Raw genomic sequence first — 18,431 nt, forward strand, 5'->3', positions numbered from 1 at the left:
AACCCACTTCTCTTCTCCCTACCCTTCCCCTCTTCTCCTCTCCCTACCCTTCCCCTCTTCTCCTCTCCCTACCCTTCCCCTCTTCTCCTCTCCCCTCCCCTCCCCTTTTCTCCTCTCCCTACCCCTCCCTTCTCCTCTCCCATCCTTCTTTCTTCCACCCTCCCCCTCTCTCCTGAAGACATAATGGCATTCCTGCCTGTTATGTCCATCACATAACAAATGGTGTCCTTGGTGAGAGGAGTGAGACAAACGGAGTGGGAGTGGCTTACATCTCCTCACAGAAAATACACAGCTTGAGAAGTAGCTCGGGACTGGTGGACAGCTCTTCTCACGTTACCTCTGAGAAATGTATTGTGCTGCATCCCAAATGGCTGCCTATTTCCTATGGGCTCTGGTCAAACGTAGTGCACTATGTAGGGGATACGGTGCTATTTGGGATGTCTCCATGGACACATTCTCCTGCTGACTGGGTTCATATGGACCAGCGTTTCCCAAACTCGGATCCTCAGGACCACCAGAGGATCCTCAGGACCACTGTCGTAACACTACACAGCTCATTCAAATGATCAACGCTTGATGAATAAGTTGAGTATTTGAATCAGCTGTGTAGTGCTAAGTCAAAAACAAAAGCGTTCACCCTATTGGGGTCACGAGCGCCGAGTTTGGGGAACCCCGAGGACCATAGCAGAGAGGTAACAGGAGAAATGGTTGGTTAGTGTTTGGTCTACTTGTCCTGCATCGCTGTTTCTCCATCCCTGTGTACCCATTTTGGTAACCAGATATATTTTTTTTATATTATTTTTCTCACACACAAATGTCCGAAAAGAAAGAACAAACGGAAAGCTGAACTAGATTTATCCTCCCGTCCAACTGTTGAGTTCCTTTAGTTACCACATTTGTCCACATGAGGTCAGTGTTTCTCCAATTTAGCTAGGCTTTGGTAGACAACGCTACGTTTTACTAACACCACCGCTATCTCATAGTACCTGAGTGAGTAGGCTACCATCTTACTCTGACATTAAAACACATCTTTCGATGACAGAGTCTAGTGTAAGCACTGTAGCTTTCCATACTCATACAGTGGCCTGAATGTACACACACTCATATCACAAAGACTAGTACGAGTACTGTAAGTTACTGGGTCGGTTACTGGGTCACATACTGGGTCAGATACTGGGTCAGTTAAACAACATGTCATGTTTTTGTATGTGTTTTTGTCTTACTTTATATCTTTCTATCATACAGGGACCTAGAGGTCTGCTTGGCCCTAGGGGATCACCTGGGACTGGTGGACAGCGTGTATGTATACAGTACCTCAACAATACTACCATGATACTACTATGATACTACCATGATAATACCATGATACTACCATGATACTACATGATACTACCATGATACTACCATGATACTACTATGATACTACCATGATACTACCATGATACTACCATGATACTACTATGATACTACCATGATACTACCATGATACTACTATGATACTACTATGGTACTACTATGATACTACCATGTTACTACCATGATACTACCATGATACTACCATGATACTACTATGATACTACCATGGTACTACGATGATACTACCATGATACTACCATGATACTACCATGGTACTACAATGATACTACCATGATACTACCATGATACTACTACTATGCTGCAAAACCATACAGACAGTGTATGTACCAGTACCTCTATAATACTGCAATACTACTGCATACCATTACTGATGCAAAAGTATACTTCATGTATTAATAATGAATGAAATGTTGTTCACAGGGTCTCGCTGGACTGGATGGCCAAGCTGGTCCCAAAGGAAACCAGGTAAGAAAGTATATCTGGTTATACCTGTAACATCACTAGATATATCGCTCAGTCCTCTGCCACACAACTATCCTGTCACTACAGATCATTGGAGGGAAAGTGAATACACCAAAAACAGGGCCTCGCATTCCAGTCTAGAGCAGCACCACTTCAATTCATTGACCTGACTGACCTGACTGACCTGACTGACTTGTCTGACCTGACTGACCTGACTGACCTGACTGACTTGACTGACCTGACTGACCTGACTGACCTGACTAACTTGACTGACCTGACTGACCTGACTGACCTAACTGACCTGACTAACTTGACTGACCTGACTGACCTGACTGACTTGACTGACCTGACTGACCTGACTGACCTGACTAACTTGACTGACCTGACTGACCTGACTGACCTAACTGACCTGACTAACTTGACTGACCTGACTGACCTGACTGACTTGACTGACCTGACTGACCTGACTGACCTGACTAACTTGACTGACCTGACTGACTTGACTGACTTGACTGACCTGACTGTCTTATCTGACTGACCTGACTGACCTGACTGACCTGACTGACCTGACTGACCTGACTAACTTGACTGACCTGACTAACTTGACTAACTAGACTGACCTGACTAACTTGACTAACTTGACTGTCTTGACTGACCTGACTAACTTGACTGTCTTGACTGACCTGACTGACCTGACTGTCTTGACTGACCTGACTAACTTGACTGACCTGACTAACTTGACTAACTTGACTGTCTTGACTGACCTGACTAACGTGACTGTCTTGACTGACCTGACTGATCTGACTGACCTGACTGATCTGACTGACCTGACTGTCTTGACTGACCTGACTGACCTGACTAACTTGACTGACCTGACTAACTTGACTGTCTTGACTGACCTGACTGACCTGACTGACCTGACTAACTTGACTGACCAGACTGACCTGACTGACCTGACTGTCTTGACTGACCTGACTAACTTGACTGATCTGACTGACTTGACTGACCTGACTGACTTGACTGAAACCACGTGGGTCCATTGGGAGCGTCCACCGTGGCTCTCCACCTTACCCTTCAGTCCAGTAGCCATGTGGTTTTAGCCAGAGGGTCAGGTCATATTCCTCCCAGCTTGTGATTGGTCGCCTGTAACCTTTGACCTGGCAGCAGTGGAGGACAGAGGTCAGACGACAGACTAGTGACTCATCAGGGGTCTGCAGTTTAAAATGCCTTCCTATTCACTATATAGTGCACAACTTCTGCACTATACAGGGTTTAGGGTGCTATTTAGGACCTCTCCCCAGTCTACCAGGATCACATGACATGCGGCCCACTTCACCATTTCTCAATACACTTCTATGGAAAACCCATAAGCATAACATACTATGGGCCCTTGTCAAAAGTAGTGCACTACATAGGGAATAGGGTTCCATAGGACTCTGGTGTAAAGTAGTGCACTACATAGGGAATAGGGTGTCATTTGGGATGTATCCCATGACTCAGTTTACTGTAAATGGAACCCCCTTCCCTCAGTCACTCCAATGCAACTGAACTCCACTGAATTAGGTCTTTGTTACGTTACATACACAGCTTGTGTTTTTCTAAATATGTCTTAACAAACAATTGAAAGCGGTACACACACCCTATACCAAACACCCACAACATCCCAAAGGCCTCCTTTCATCTGTATCAATATTTATTATTGTTTGTTCCGCTATGGTCTCAGCAGGGATGTGATCTAACACAGTCTCAAGGCAGCTCTATTATTCCTGAGTCGTTCCCAGATGACTCTTGCTCTACAGCCTTTGTTTGGAGAGGACGCTGTTTCACAACACTGACTCTCAGAATACAAAAAGTCAAATCAGTTCAAGTCTTAGATCTTCAGCGCCACTGAATCAAACCTGGTATCAGGAAGTTGCCAATGCCAGGGACACAACAACATTTTGTTCCATGCAGTGAAACAAACAGCATAAATACACTTTTAGTGAAAACTAGTGGAATCGTCTTGTGATAAATGCAACAGCTTGAGACTGGCATCTATTATTCTGTAGGAAGAGAGTTATAGAGTTATAGAGTGTTATAGAGAGTTGTAGAGCATTGAAGAGAGTTGTAGAGAGTTGTAGAGCATTATAGAGCATTATAGAGAGTTATAGAGAGTTATAGAGCGTTATAGGTTATAGAGCGGTATAGAGCATTATAGAGGTATAGAGCGTTATAGGTTATAGAGCGTTATAGAGCATTATAGAGGTATAGAGCGTTATAGAGCGCTATAGAGAGATATAGAGAGTTATAGAGCATTATAGAGTGTTATAGAGAGCTATAGAGCGGTATAGAGAGTAATAGAGCAATATAGAGAGTTATAGTGTTATAGAGAGTTATAGAGCGTTATAGAGAGCTATAGAGCGTTATAGAGCATTATAGAGCATTATACAAAGTTATACAGCGTTATAGAGAGTTGTATAGTTTTTATAGAGAGTTAGAGTGTTATAGAGAGTTATAGAGCATTATAGAGCGTTATAGAGCGTTATAGAGTGTTATAGAGAGCTATAGAGCAGTATAGAGTTATAGAGCAATATAGAGAGTTATAGTGTTATAGAGAGTTATAGAGCGTTATAGAGAGCTATAGAGCGTTATAGAGCATTATAGAGCATTATACAGAGTTATAGAGCGTTATAGAGAGTTGTATAGCTTTTATAGAGAGTTATAGAGAGTTCTAGAGCATTATAGAGCGTTATAGAGCATTATAGAGCGTTATAGAGCGTTATAGAGAGTTATAGAGCTCTATAGAGAGTTATAGAGAGTTATAGAGCGTTATAGAGAATTATAGTTTAGTTCTATTCACGTTGAATGTTGACTATAGAGAATCTGATCTAGTCTCTCTGTTCAACTCAGGTGGAGTGTTGACTATAGAGCATCTGATCTAGTCTCTCTGTTCAACTCAGGTGGAGTGTTGACTATAGAGAATCTGATCTAGTCTCTCAGTCTTATCTGATCTCTCTCTCTGTTCTACTAAGGTGTAGTGAATCTAATCTTGTCTCTCTCTCTGTTCCATTAGGGCCCACAAGGAGAGTCGGGGCCTGCAGGACAGCAGGGGATCCCTGGATCACAAGTAAGTAGCAACAGACCAGTAGCAGTACATTTGATTAATTTTTCTTTCTCCTTTTTTTCTTTCTCTTTTTCACTTTTCACTATCTCTCTCTATCTCTCTCACTCTCTCTCGCTCTCGCTCTCTCTCTCTCTTTCTATCCCTCGTTCATCAAATGTGTGATATCTGTGTGATATCCTCTACCACCATGATGTTCTCTCATTAAAAGGCAGAACCACAGTAGACTTATTCCCAATGCTGTTCCCTCCGTTTCTCTTCATCATCTTCTAAATGACACACATCTTGTTTAGATTTATGGAGTCAAATCAATCCCACTGTTGACAGTTACATAGAGGATCACTGTCCAGTTGAGAGTTACATAGAGGATCACTGTCCTGTTGACAGTTACTAGAGGATCACTGTCCTGTTGACAGTTACATAGAGGATCACTGTCCTGTTGACAGCAATATAGAGTTACATAGAGGATCACTGTCCTGTTGACAGTTACATAGAGGGTCACTGTCCTGTTGACAGTTACATAGAGCATCGCTTTCCTGTTGACAGTTACATAGAGGATCACTGTCCTGTTGACAGTTACATAGAGGGTCACTGTCCTGTTGACAGTTACATAGAGTTACATAGAGGATCACTGTCCTGTTGACAGTTACATAGAGGATTACTGTCCTGTTGACAGTTACAAAGAGCATCACTGTCCTGTTGACAGTTACATAAAGGATCGCTGTCCTGTTGACAGTTACATAGAGGATCACTGTCCTGTTGACAGTTACATAGATGATTTGAATACTGTTCAGAGTCAATGATAAACAGTTTTCATTTAAGTTCCCCTTCATAGCAACGACAGATCATCTAGCAATATGACTCTAACTAAGTGTGTCTGTGAGACAGGATAAAGGGATATGTCCCCAAATGGCACCCTATTCCCTTCCTAGTGCACTACTTTAAACCAGGGCCCACAGGGCTCTGTAGGGAATAGGGTGGCATTAGGAACGTACACCAGAACCTATGTGTAACACGTCTGGTTTCTATTATCTCTCTCCTTAAGGGTCTTGTTGGTCCTCAAGGCCCGATCGGACCGCCTGGTGAAAAAGTAAGTCTACGAGTGTGTGTGTGTGTGTGTGTGTGTGTGTGTGTGTGTGTGTGTGTGTGTGTGTGTGTGTGTGTGTGTGTGTGTGTGTGTGTGTGTGTGTATCAGACCCTGGTATCCCCCCCTCTGTTGTTTTAGATAGATTTCACAGTCTGACCGTTTAAGTGATTTAACAGACTTGCTTTCCAAGCCATGGGCACACACACGCACACACACGCTCACAGACGCACTCACACACACACACACACACACACACACACACACACACACACACACACACACACACACACACACACACACACACACACACACACACACACACACACACATACGTATACGCTGACGTATCTTGACACAGTTTCAAGCATTTTGTTTCTGGTTATTACTGAAAGTAGGAAAAATGCTTAGGTTAATAAAATATTGTTTGTATTGTAAGTAGTCATGTTGTTCTAGATCCATTTTATAACCTCTCTCTCTCTCTTTCTCTCCCTCCCATCTCTCTCCCTCTTTCTCTCCCTCTTTCTCTCCAACCCATCTCTCTCCCTCTTTCTCTCTCTCTTTCTCTCTCTCTCTCTTTCTCTCCCTCCCATCTCTCTCTCTCTTTCTCTCTTTCTCTCTCTCTTTCTCTCTCTCTTTCTCTCCCTCTTTATCTCCCTCTTTCTCTCCAACCCATCTCTCTCTCTTTCTCTCCCTCCCATCTCTCTCCCTCTTTCTCTCTCTCTCGCTATCTTTCTCTCTCATCTCTCTCCCTCTCTCTCTCTCTCTCTCTCTCTCTTTCTCTCTCACTTTCTCTCTCTCACTCTCTTTCTCTCTCTTTCTCTCCAACCCATCTCTCTCCCTCTTTCTCTCTCTCTTTCTCTCTCTCTCTCACTCTCTTTCCCTCTCTCTTTCTCTCCCTCTTTCTCTCCCTCCCATCTCTCTCCCTCTTTCTCTCCCTCTTTCTCTCCAACCCATCTCTCTCTCTTTCTCTCCCTCCCATCTCTCTCCCTCTTTCTCTCTCTCTCGCTATCTTTCTCTCTCTCCCTCCCATCTCTCTCCCTCCCATCTCTCTCCCTCTCTCTCTCTCTCTTTCTCTCTCTTTCTCTCTCACTTTCTCTCTCTCACTCTCTTTCTCTCTCTCTTTCTCTTTCTCTCTTTCTTTCTCTCTCTGTTTCTCTCCCTCCCATCTTTCTCTCTCTCTCTCTCTTTCCCTCCCTCCATCTAGGGACCGTCAGGTCGTCAGGGATTGGCTGGTCTGGCTGGTGCCGACGGTCCTCCCGTGAGTCTTATTTGAAACAGCTTCCTGTTAGACGCAGACATAAACCTATTTGGCCAAATTATGCCATGTGCCACCAGTATTCTATATACAGTAGTACATCATAGTATAGCATATGTATTTAGTATAGCATAGTATAGTATAGTACAGTAATGTATAGTATAGTGAAGTATGCCATAAAAGTATAGTAGTAGTTGTAGTATAGTAGTATGTAAATAATGCCATACCATATAGTATTGGTATGTAATATAGTAAAATGCCATATAATATAGTATTGGTATATAATATAGTAAAATGCCATATAATATAGTATTGGTATATAATATAGTAAAATGCCATATAATATAGTAAAATGCTATATAATATAGTATTGGTGTGTAATATAGTAAAATGCCATATAATATAGAATTGGTATATAATATAGTAAAATGCCATATAATATAGTATTGGTGTGTAATATAGTAAAATGCCATATAATATAGTATGAATCTTTCTTCCAGGGTCACCCAGGGAAGGAGGGTCCTCCGGGAATTAAAGGAGGCGTCGTAAGTCTGATTTCATTTATTCTATATTTTATTAATTCATTCATACCTCCTCTGTAATATTAAGCCATTGTCTTTGTTTTGTTTTGTTATTGTAGGGTCATCCAGGTCCTCAGGGTTCTCTTGGCTACCCTGGCCCTCGCGGTGTCAAGGTAACGACCCTTCAAGGGTCACACCCTTTGACCTTGCTGTTGACCTTAGCTTGATTGATTGATTGATTGATTGATTGATTGATTGATTGATTAGCAGTAGCCTACATACATGAGTCAATTGTGTCATGCTCACCTCTTTTTTTAAGTATAAAAAATCTAAATGCTGAGATTATACATTCTTACAGTATATATGTATTAAACATTCTTGCAGTATATATCTATTTTTTTTACAGTATATATATATATATATATTAAACATTCTTGCAGTATATATTTATTAAACATTTTTACAGTATATATCTATTAAACATTTTTACAGTATATATCTATTAAACATTCGTGCAGTATATATTTATTAAACATTTTTACAGTATATATCTATGAAACATTCTTCCAGTCTTACATCTCATGTAGTTTTGACTCGTCTTTGATCCTCTGCTTCCTCCTACAGGGTGCTGAGGGTGTCAGAGGCCTTAAAGGCGGCGGAGGAGAAAAGGTAAACAACGCCAGTGTCTTCTTTAACATGGCGGACATTTACAAAATGGCCACCTCATATTTGTGTTGGAGGTAGAAGTGGTTTTCAAACCACAGATCGAGGATCAGATTACCCAACGTTCAATCATAACCTAAACCATTAGGGGGGGATGAGATAATATCTGGCCCTGAATCAGTGGTTAGAGGGAAATGTCTACTTCTACCTTCACCATATGTGCGTCCCAAAATGGCACCCTATTCCCTATATAGTGCACTACTACCAATATGGCTCTGGTCAAATGTAGTGCATATGGTGCCATTTTGGGACAAAGACATGTCAAAGACATTCCACACTATTTTTGTCAAGCCTTTTTAGCAAGCAGATCTGAAAACCCCTTAAATGACTATCAGGCTTGAACTCATTTGGGTAGTAATGGGGGTAGAACATTCAGCTGGAAGGAACAAGACCTTGTTAGTGCCATGATCTGATTCTAGATTGATTGGCTGCCATTGTTGTTCCCAGCTGCTCTAAACATTCCAGCTTGTTAATCTATCTAATGTCTCCAGCATCATTTTCCTCTTGAGTCATCATTTTTTATCTTTATTTAACTAGTCAGGTAAGAACAAATTCTTATTTTCAATGACAGCCTAGGAATAGTGGGTTAACTGCCTTGTTCAGGGGCAGAATGACAGATTTTTACCTTGTCAGCTCAGGGATTCGATCTTGCAACCTTCCAGTTACAAGTCCAACACTCTAACCACTAGGCTACCTACCGACCCTACACTCTAACCACTAGGCTACCTGCTGTCCCAACACTCTAACCACTAGGCTACCTACCGACCCTACACTCTAACCACTAGGCTACCTGCCGACCCTACACTCTAACCACTAGGCTACCTACCGACCCTACACTCTAACCACTAGGCTACCTACGGACCCTACACTCTAACCACTAGGCTACCTGCCGCCCCTACACTCTAACCACTAGGCTACCTGCCGCCCCTACACTCTAACCACTAGACTACCTGCCGACCGTACACTCTAACCACTAGGCTACCTGCACACCCTACACTCTGACCACTAGGCTACCTGCCGCCCCTACACTCTAACCACTAGACTACCTGCCGACCCTACACTCTAACCACTAGGCTACCTGCCGCCCCTACACTCTAACCACTAGACTACCTGCCGACCCTACACTCTAACCACTAGGCTACCTGCCCACCCTACACTCTGACCACTAGGCTACCTGCCGCCCCTACACTCTAACCACTAGACTACCTGCAGAAGGGTAGCTGTTAGAAGGGGTTAAGAAATGTTTTTACATGGATGCAGACTGAAATAAATGTATATTTAATAAAGACTTTCTGCTGTGTAACTTTTGTTTTTGGGGGAAGTTTGCTGTTTCCCACATTGGAAAGTGAGACTGTGTACAAAAAAACCCTGGAAAAATAGGAGGTTATGTATGAAAAAGTCTGTCATCACCACTGTTTAGTCCCAGTAGGTATGAGGACTCAGTAGAACCCCCAAGAAGGTAATAGTGTGGTAGTCCTTTCTGATAGTCCCTTAGTGCTATTTGGGAAGGATAGCCTCTTGACGTTGGTTCTGTGAAAAAGGAGAAGGGTGTAAATGCAGAGCGCAATTAAGGGGTGCTTTCTTTTTTATGTTATTGTACTTTTTACCCCTTTTTCGTGATATCCAATTGGTACTTAAAGCCTTGTCCCATCGCTGTAACTCTCATACAGTCTAGGGACAGGCGAAGGTTGAGAGCCATGCATCCACCGAAACACGACCTAGCCAAGCCGCACTGCTTCTTGACACACTACTCGCTTAACCCAGAAGCCAGCCGCACCAATGTGTCAGAGGAAACATCGTACAGCTGGCGACCGAAGTCAGCAGGAATGCACCCAGGCTGTCACAGCCCCTGATCAAGCACAAGGACATCATAGCCGGGAAAATCCTTCCCTAACCCGGACGACGCTGGTCCAATTGTGCGCCACCTCATGGGTCTCCCCGTCACGGCCGGCTGCGACCGAACCCGGATCTGTAGTGACGCCTCTATAGCTGCGATGCAGTGCCTTAGACCGCTGCGCCACTCAGGAGGCCTAGGGGTGCTTTCTGATATAGGCGTTTCTTGACGATTCTTTCGTGTCGGCGGGGACAACAGTTGTTGACAACTGTAGCATTGCAGCTAAGCCTAACCCTTTTCCTCACCTTAACATCAGTCTCCTAACCTGCCACGTTAGTTATCCTAACCTGCTATATAAGCAAATCATCTGTGTCGAGAAACCATCAGTCTTATAACATCGTAACTGATCAATGGCATTGTATCAACGGGCATTTCCTGCAACATGTTCTGTACAAGGGTTGTTGAGAAACACATGCCAACTGCATTCTCAGGTCTGACCGGATGATGTCAGTAGATCACAATATTCTGTGACTCTGCAATTCACCATGCTACCACTAGATGTCACCATTTATCATCCCAAGTTTACAGTGTATGCATCTTATGCCTGGCTGCTCATGTAAAATTAAAAAAAATAGAGTTTGCTTTTTTTTTTACTTTTTAAATTATTAAAGTTAGTTTGCCGCTGTTAATATGACGGTGATATTCCATAATAGTCCAAGATGACACACTGCTCAGTGAACAAAATGCATGTATTTCTATTTCCTGTGTTTATTTTTCAGGGAGAGGACGGTTTTCCAGGTTTCAAGGGTGACATGGGCATCAAGGGAGACAAGGGAGAGCTCGGTGTCCTAGGAGCCAGAGGGGAAGACGGACCTGAAGGCCCCAAAGGTCGTTCCGGCCCCAACGGAGAGGCTGGCCCTATCGGGTCGGCTGGAGAGAAGGTACTGACACCTCACAATCACGATCGTCACTAGCACTAAAACTATCACCTAGCACTAAAACTATCAAAATCACTATCATTAAAACTGTCACTACCACTATCACTACCACTCCACTACCACTACCACTAACCCTACCACTAACACTACCACTAACCCTACCACTATCACTATCACTAACACTACCATTACACTACCACTAACCCTACCACTATCACTAACACTACCACTACACTACCACTAACACTACCACTATCACTAACACTATCACTAACACTACCACTAACCCTACCACTATCACTAACACTACCACTAACCCTACCACTATCACTAACACTACCACTAACCCTACCACTATCACTAACACTACCACTACACTACCACTAACCCTACCACTATCACTATCACTACACTATCACTATCACTAACCCTACCACTACCACTATCACTACCACTATCACTAACCCTACCACTACACTACCACTAACCCTACCACTATCACTACCACTACACTATCACTATCACTACACTACCACTATCACTACCACTACACTACACTACACTATCACTACCACTACCACTATCACTAACCCTACCACTACATTACACTATCACTACACTATCACTATCCCTAACCCTACCACTACACTATCACTAACCCTACCACTACACTACACTATCACTATCACTACCACTACCACTATCACTACCACTACACTATCACTACACTATCACTATCACTACCACTACACTAGCACTATCACTAACCCTACCACTATCACTATCACTACACTATCACTATCACTAACCCTACCACTATCACTTCCATTATCACTAACCCTACCACTACTCAACCACTATCACTATCACTACCACTACCACTATCACTACCACTATCACTAACCCTACCACTACACTATTACTACCACTACACTATCACTACCACTACCACTACACTATCACTACCACTATCACTAACCCTACCACTATCACTACCACTACCACTATCACTATCACTACCCTATCACTACCACTACCACTATCACTATCACTACCACTACCACTACACTACACTAGCCCTACCACTACACTATCACTACACTATCACTAACCCTACCACTACACTAGCACTATCACTAACCCTACCACTACCACTACCACTACACTATCACTAACCCTACCACTACCACTTTCACTAACCCTACCACTACCACTACACTATCACTACCACTACCACTACCACTACCACTACACTATCACTAACCCTACCACTACCACTATCACTAACCCTACCACTACACTATCACTATCACTAACGCTACCACTACACTATCACTATTACTAACCCTACCACTACCACTATCACTAACCCTACCACTACACTATCACTAACGCTACCACTACACTATCACTATTACTAACCCTACCACTACCACTACACTATCACTACCACTACCACTACACTATCACTAACCATACTACTACTACTACCACTACCACTACCACTACACTATCACTATCACTATCACTAACCCTACAACTACCACTACACTATCACTAACCCTACCACTACACTATCACTAACCCTACCACTACCACTACCACTACACTATCACTAACCCTACCACTACCACTATCACTAACCCTACCACTACACTATCACTATCACTACCACTACACTATCACTAACCCTACCACTACCACTATCACTAACCCTACCACTACCACTACACTATCACTATCACTGCCACTATCACTATCAATGTAATACCAACATGTTTCAAGCAGACCACCATAGTCCCTGTGCCCAAGAACACAAAGGCAACCTGCCTAAATGACTACAGACCCGTAGCACTCACGTCCGTAGCCATGAAGTGCTTTGAAAGGCTGGTAATGGCTCACATCAACACCATTATCCCAGAAACCCTAGACCCACTCCAATTTGCATACCGCCCAAACAGATCCACAGATGATGCGATCTCTATTGCACTCCACACTGCCCTTTCCCACCTGGACAAAATAAACACTTACGTGAGAATGCTATTCATTGACTACAGCTCAGTGTTCAACACCATAGTACCCTCAAAGCTCATCACTAAGCTAAGGATCCTGGGACTAAACACCTCCCTCTGCAACTTGATCCTGGACTTCCTGACGGGCCACCTCCCAGGTGGTGAGGGTAGGTAGCAACACATCTGCCACGCTGATCCTCAACACTGGAGCTCCCCAGGGGTGTGTGCTCAGTCCCCTCCTGTACTCCCTGTTCACCCACGGCTGCATGGCCAGGCACGACTCCAACACCATCATTAAGTTTGCAGACGACACAACAGTGGTTGGCCTGATCACAGACAATGACGAGACAGCCTATAGGGAGGAGGTCAGAGACCTGGCCGGGTGGTGCCAGAATAACAACCTATCCCTCAACGTAAGCAAGACTAAGGATATGATTGTGGACTACAGGAAACGGAAGACAGAGCACGACCCCCATTCTCATTGACGGGGCTGTAGTGGAGCAGGTTGAGAGCTTCAAGTTCCTTGGTGTCCACATCAACAACAAACTAGAATGGTTCAACCACACCAAGACAGTTGTGAAGAGGGCACAACAAAGCCTATTCCCCCTCAGGAAACTAAAAAGATTTGGCATGGGTCCTGAGATCCTCAAAAGGTTCTACAGCTGCAACATCGAGAGCATCCTGACTGGTTGCATCACTGCCTGGTACGGCAGTTGCTCGGCCTCTGACCGCAAGGCACTACAGATGGTTGTGAGTACGGCCCAGTACATCACTGGGGCTAAGCTGCCTGCCATCCCAGACCTCTACACCAGGCGGTGTCAGAGGAAGGCCCTAAAAATTGTCAAAGACCCCAGCCACCCCAGTCATAGACTGTTCCCTACCACTATCACTAACCCTACCACTATCACTAACCCTACCACTATCACTATCACTAACCCTACCACTATCACTATCACTAACCCTACCACTATCATTAACACTATCACTATCACTAACCCTACCACTATCATTAACTCTACCACTATCACTAACCCTACCACTATCACTACCACTAACCCTACCACTATCACTATCACTAACCCTACCACTATCACTATCACTAACCCTACCACTATCACTAACCCTACCACTATCACTATCACCAACTCTACCACTATCACTAACCCTACCACTATCACTATCACTAACCCTACCACTATCACTATCACTAACCCTACCACTATCATTAACCCTGCCACTATCACTAACCCTACCACTATCACTAACCCTACCACTATCACTAACCCTACCACTATCACTAACCCTACCACTATCACTATCACTAACCCTATCACTATCACTAACCCTACCACTATCACGATCACTACCAGTATCACGACCACTATCACTATCACTAACCCTACCACTACCACTATCACTAACCCTACCACTATCACTAACCCTACCACTATCACCAACTCTACCACTATCACTAACCCTATCACTATCATTAACCCTACCACTATCACGATCAATATCACTAACCCTACCACTATCACTAACCCTATCACTATCACTAACCCTATCACTATCACTCACCCTACCATTAACACTATCACTAACCCTACCACTATCACTAACCCTACCACTATCACTAACCCTACCACTATCACTAACCCTATCACTATCACTATCATTAACCCTACCGCTATCACTACCAGTACCATCACTGTCACTATCACCAACCCTATCACTATCACTATCATTAACCCTACCACTACCACTATCACTAACCCTACCACTCTCACTAACCCTACCACTATCACTATCATTAACCCTATCACTATCACTAACCCTATCACTATCACTATCACTAACCCTATCACTATCACTATCACTATCATTAACCCTATCCCTAACACTATCACTATCACTAACCCTATCACTATCATTAACCCTATCACTACCACTATCACTATCATTAACCCTATCACTACCACTATCACTATCATTAACCCTGCCACTATCACTCACTAACCCTATCACTAACACTATCATTTTCACTAACCCTATCACTATCATTAACCCTACCACCATCACTATCATTAACCCTACCACTACCATTAACCCTACCACTATCACTATCCACCCTCTCTTGATCTGTTTTTAAGAACCTGTATTTTCTTTGTTGTTGTTTAGGGTAAACTTGGTGTCCCTGGATTACCCGGTTACCCAGGAAGACAAGGACCTAAGGTATGTGAAAACAGGGTGTGTGTGTGTGCGTGTGTGTGTGTGTGTGAGTGTGTGCGTGCTTGTGTGTGTGTGTGCGTGCTTGTGTGCGTGAGTGCGTGTGAGTGAGTGAGTGAGTGAGTGAGTGAGTGAGTGAGTGAGTGAGTGAGTGAGTGAGTGAGTGAGTGAGTGTATTGCTGACTCTTCCTCTTACCCATCATCCACACCCTGAGTTAACCAATGAGGCATCTGCTGATGTCATCACCTGTCCATACTCCTTCCTGTATCTCTGAGCCACCCTTTTGGGCCCTGATTAAAATGAGTGCACTATCAAGTGAATAGGGTTCCAGTTGGGGTAGACACCCCTGTCACTTGGGACAAACACCCATGTCACTTGGGACAGACACCCCTGTCACTTGGGACAGACACCCCTGTCACTTGGGGTAGACACCCCTGTCACTTGGGACAGACACCCCTGTCACTTGGGGTAGACACCCCTGTCACTTGGGGTAGACACCCCTGTCACTTGGGACAGACACTATGTCAGTGGAACGGTTGGTTAAACAGAGTGATTCAGACAGTATGTCAGTGGAATGGTTGGTTAAACAGAGTGATTCAGACAGTATGTCAGTGGAATGGTTGGTTAAACAGAGTGATTCAGACAGTATGTCAGTGGAATGGTTGGTTAAACAGAGTGATTCAGACACTATGTCAGTGGAATGGTTGGTTAAACAGAGTGATTCAGTCACTATGTCAGTGGAATGGTTGGTTAAACAGAGTGATTCAGACACTATGTCAGTGGAATGGTTGGTTAAACAGAGTGATTCAGACACTATGTCAGTGGAACGGTTGGTTAAACAGAGTCATTCAGACACTATGTCAGGGGAACGGTTGGTTAAACAGAGTGATTCAGACACTATGTCAGTGGAATGGTTGGTTAAACAGAGTGATTCAGTCACTATGTCAGTGGAACGGTTGGTTAAACAGAGTGATTCAGACAGTATGTCAGTGGAATGGTTGGTTAAACAGAGTGATTCAGTCACTATGTCAGTGGAATGGTTGGTTAAACAGAGTGATTCAGTCACTATGTCAGTGGAATGGTTGGTTAAACAGAGTGATTCAGACACTATGTCAGTGGAATGGTTGGTTAAACAGAGTGATTCAGACACTATGTCAGTGGAACGGTTGGCTAAACAGAGTGATTCAGACACTATGTCAGTGGAACGGTTGGTTAAACAGAGTGATTCAGACACTATGTCAGTGGAACAGTTGGTTAAACAGAGTGATTCAGTCACTATGTCAGTGGAATGGTTGGCTAAACAGAGTGATTCAGACACTATGTCAGTGGAACGGTTGGCTAAACAGAGTGATTCAGACACTATGTCAGTGGAACAGTTGGTTAAACAGAGTGATTCAGTCACTATGTCAGTGGAATGGTTGGCTAAACAGAGTGATTCAGACACTATGTCAGTGGAACGGTTGGCTAAACAGAGTGATTCAGAAACCAGTCCCTGATTAGGAAATAAAGAAAACGTGTTCTTTCAGCCCCCAAAGCCTGTTTTAGACATTGTTTTTGACGTTCTGTTAGACATAGTTTTAGAAATTGTTTTAGAAGTTGTCATAGTGTATGAAAAGGTAGTTAGCCAAGGTTTGGAGTTGATTTAACCTCTCCCTTTTCTTCCCTCTGTAAACAAGTGACTGAGTGTTCTTTTTCTTGCTGCGTCGCTCTGGCAGTCCCTGTTAACAGCTTTCCCCCAGTGTTAATTCACCAAGCTATTTGCAATCGCTTTGACTGTCTTGTGAGTGGAGTGCAAATCAAACTTGGCTGCTATCTTATCCTCCTCTCCTCCTCTCCTTCTCTCCTGCCTTTCCAGCTCTCCTTTCTTCTCTTATCCTTCCTCTCCTCCTCTTCTCCCCTCTCCTCCTCCTCTTCTCCCCTCTCCTCCTCCTCTTCTCCCCTCTCCTCCTCTTCTTCTCCCCTCTTCTCACTGTTTAGTTTAGCAGAACTTGCAACGATGTGATAAAAAATAATTAAGCCAAAGAGAACCTTCTCCCTTCCTATGGAAGGATGGAATGAGTTTAGTCTACACCAAGTAGCACAGTCACTGTCCTCACAAGTAGCACAGTCACTGTCCTCACAAGTAGCACAGTCACTGTCCTCACAAGTTGCACAGTCACTTTCCTCACAAGTAGCACACTCACTGTCCTCACAAGTAGCACAGTCACTGTCCTCACAAGTAGGACAGTCACTGTCCTCACAAGTAGCACAGTCACTGTCCTCACAAATAGCACAGTCACTGTCTTCACAAATAGCACAGTCACTGTCCTCACAAATAGCACAGTCACTGTCCTCACAAGTAGCACAGTCACTGTCCTCACAAGTAGCACAGTCACTGTCCTCACAAGTTGCACAGTCACTTTCCTCACAAGTAGCACACTCACTGTCCTCACAAGTAGCACAGTCACTGTCCTCACAAGTAGCACAGTCACTGTCCTCACAAGTAGCACATTCACTGTCCTCACAAGTAGCGCAGTCACTTTCCTCACAAGTAGCACAGTCACTGTCCTCACAAGTAGCACAGTCACTGCTTTCACAAGTAGCACAGTCACTGTCCTCACAAGTAGCACATTCACTGTCCTCACAAGTAGCACAGTCACTGTCCTCACAAGTAGCACAGTCACTGTCCTCACAAGTAGCACAGTCACTGCCCTCACAAGTAGCGCAGTCACTTTCCTCACAAGTAGCACAGTCACTGTCCTCACAAGTAGTACAGTCACTGTCCTCACAAGTAGCACAGTCACTGTCCTCACAAGTAGGACAGTCACTGACCTCACAAGTAGCACAATCACTGTCCTCACAAGTAGCGCAGTCACTGTCCTCACAAGTAGCACAGTCACTGTCCTCACAAATAGC

General features: G+C 43.9%; 1 protein-coding gene across 2 annotated transcripts in view; it reads left to right on the top strand.

Annotated features, from left to right (window-relative positions):
* Positions 1 to 18,431, top strand: part of LOC106569492 (collagen alpha-1(XI) chain) — a 177,051-nt gene that overhangs the window by 95,530 nt on the left and 63,090 nt on the right. For both annotated transcript variants that reach the window (XR_006758848.1, XM_045694502.1), the window contains exons 21-30: positions 1,246 to 1,299; positions 1,798 to 1,842; positions 4,892 to 4,945; positions 5,985 to 6,029; positions 7,231 to 7,284; positions 7,782 to 7,826; positions 7,922 to 7,975; positions 8,427 to 8,471; positions 11,139 to 11,300; positions 15,488 to 15,541. Coding sequence is in view for 1 of the 2 variants with exons in the window: in XM_045694502.1 (XP_045550458.1) it covers positions 1,246 to 1,299; positions 1,798 to 1,842; positions 4,892 to 4,945; positions 5,985 to 6,029; positions 7,231 to 7,284; positions 7,782 to 7,826; positions 7,922 to 7,975; positions 8,427 to 8,471; positions 11,139 to 11,300; positions 15,488 to 15,541 (612 nt within the window). In the remaining variant the exon portion in view is untranslated. The remainder of the gene's footprint in view (positions 1 to 1,245; positions 1,300 to 1,797; positions 1,843 to 4,891; positions 4,946 to 5,984; positions 6,030 to 7,230; positions 7,285 to 7,781; positions 7,827 to 7,921; positions 7,976 to 8,426; positions 8,472 to 11,138; positions 11,301 to 15,487; positions 15,542 to 18,431) is intronic.

Source organism: Salmo salar, chromosome ssa14 (assembly GCF_905237065.1).
Source record: "Salmo salar chromosome ssa14, Ssal_v3.1, whole genome shotgun sequence".
In the NCBI taxonomy this organism is placed as follows: domain Eukaryota; kingdom Metazoa; phylum Chordata; class Actinopteri; order Salmoniformes; family Salmonidae; genus Salmo; species Salmo salar.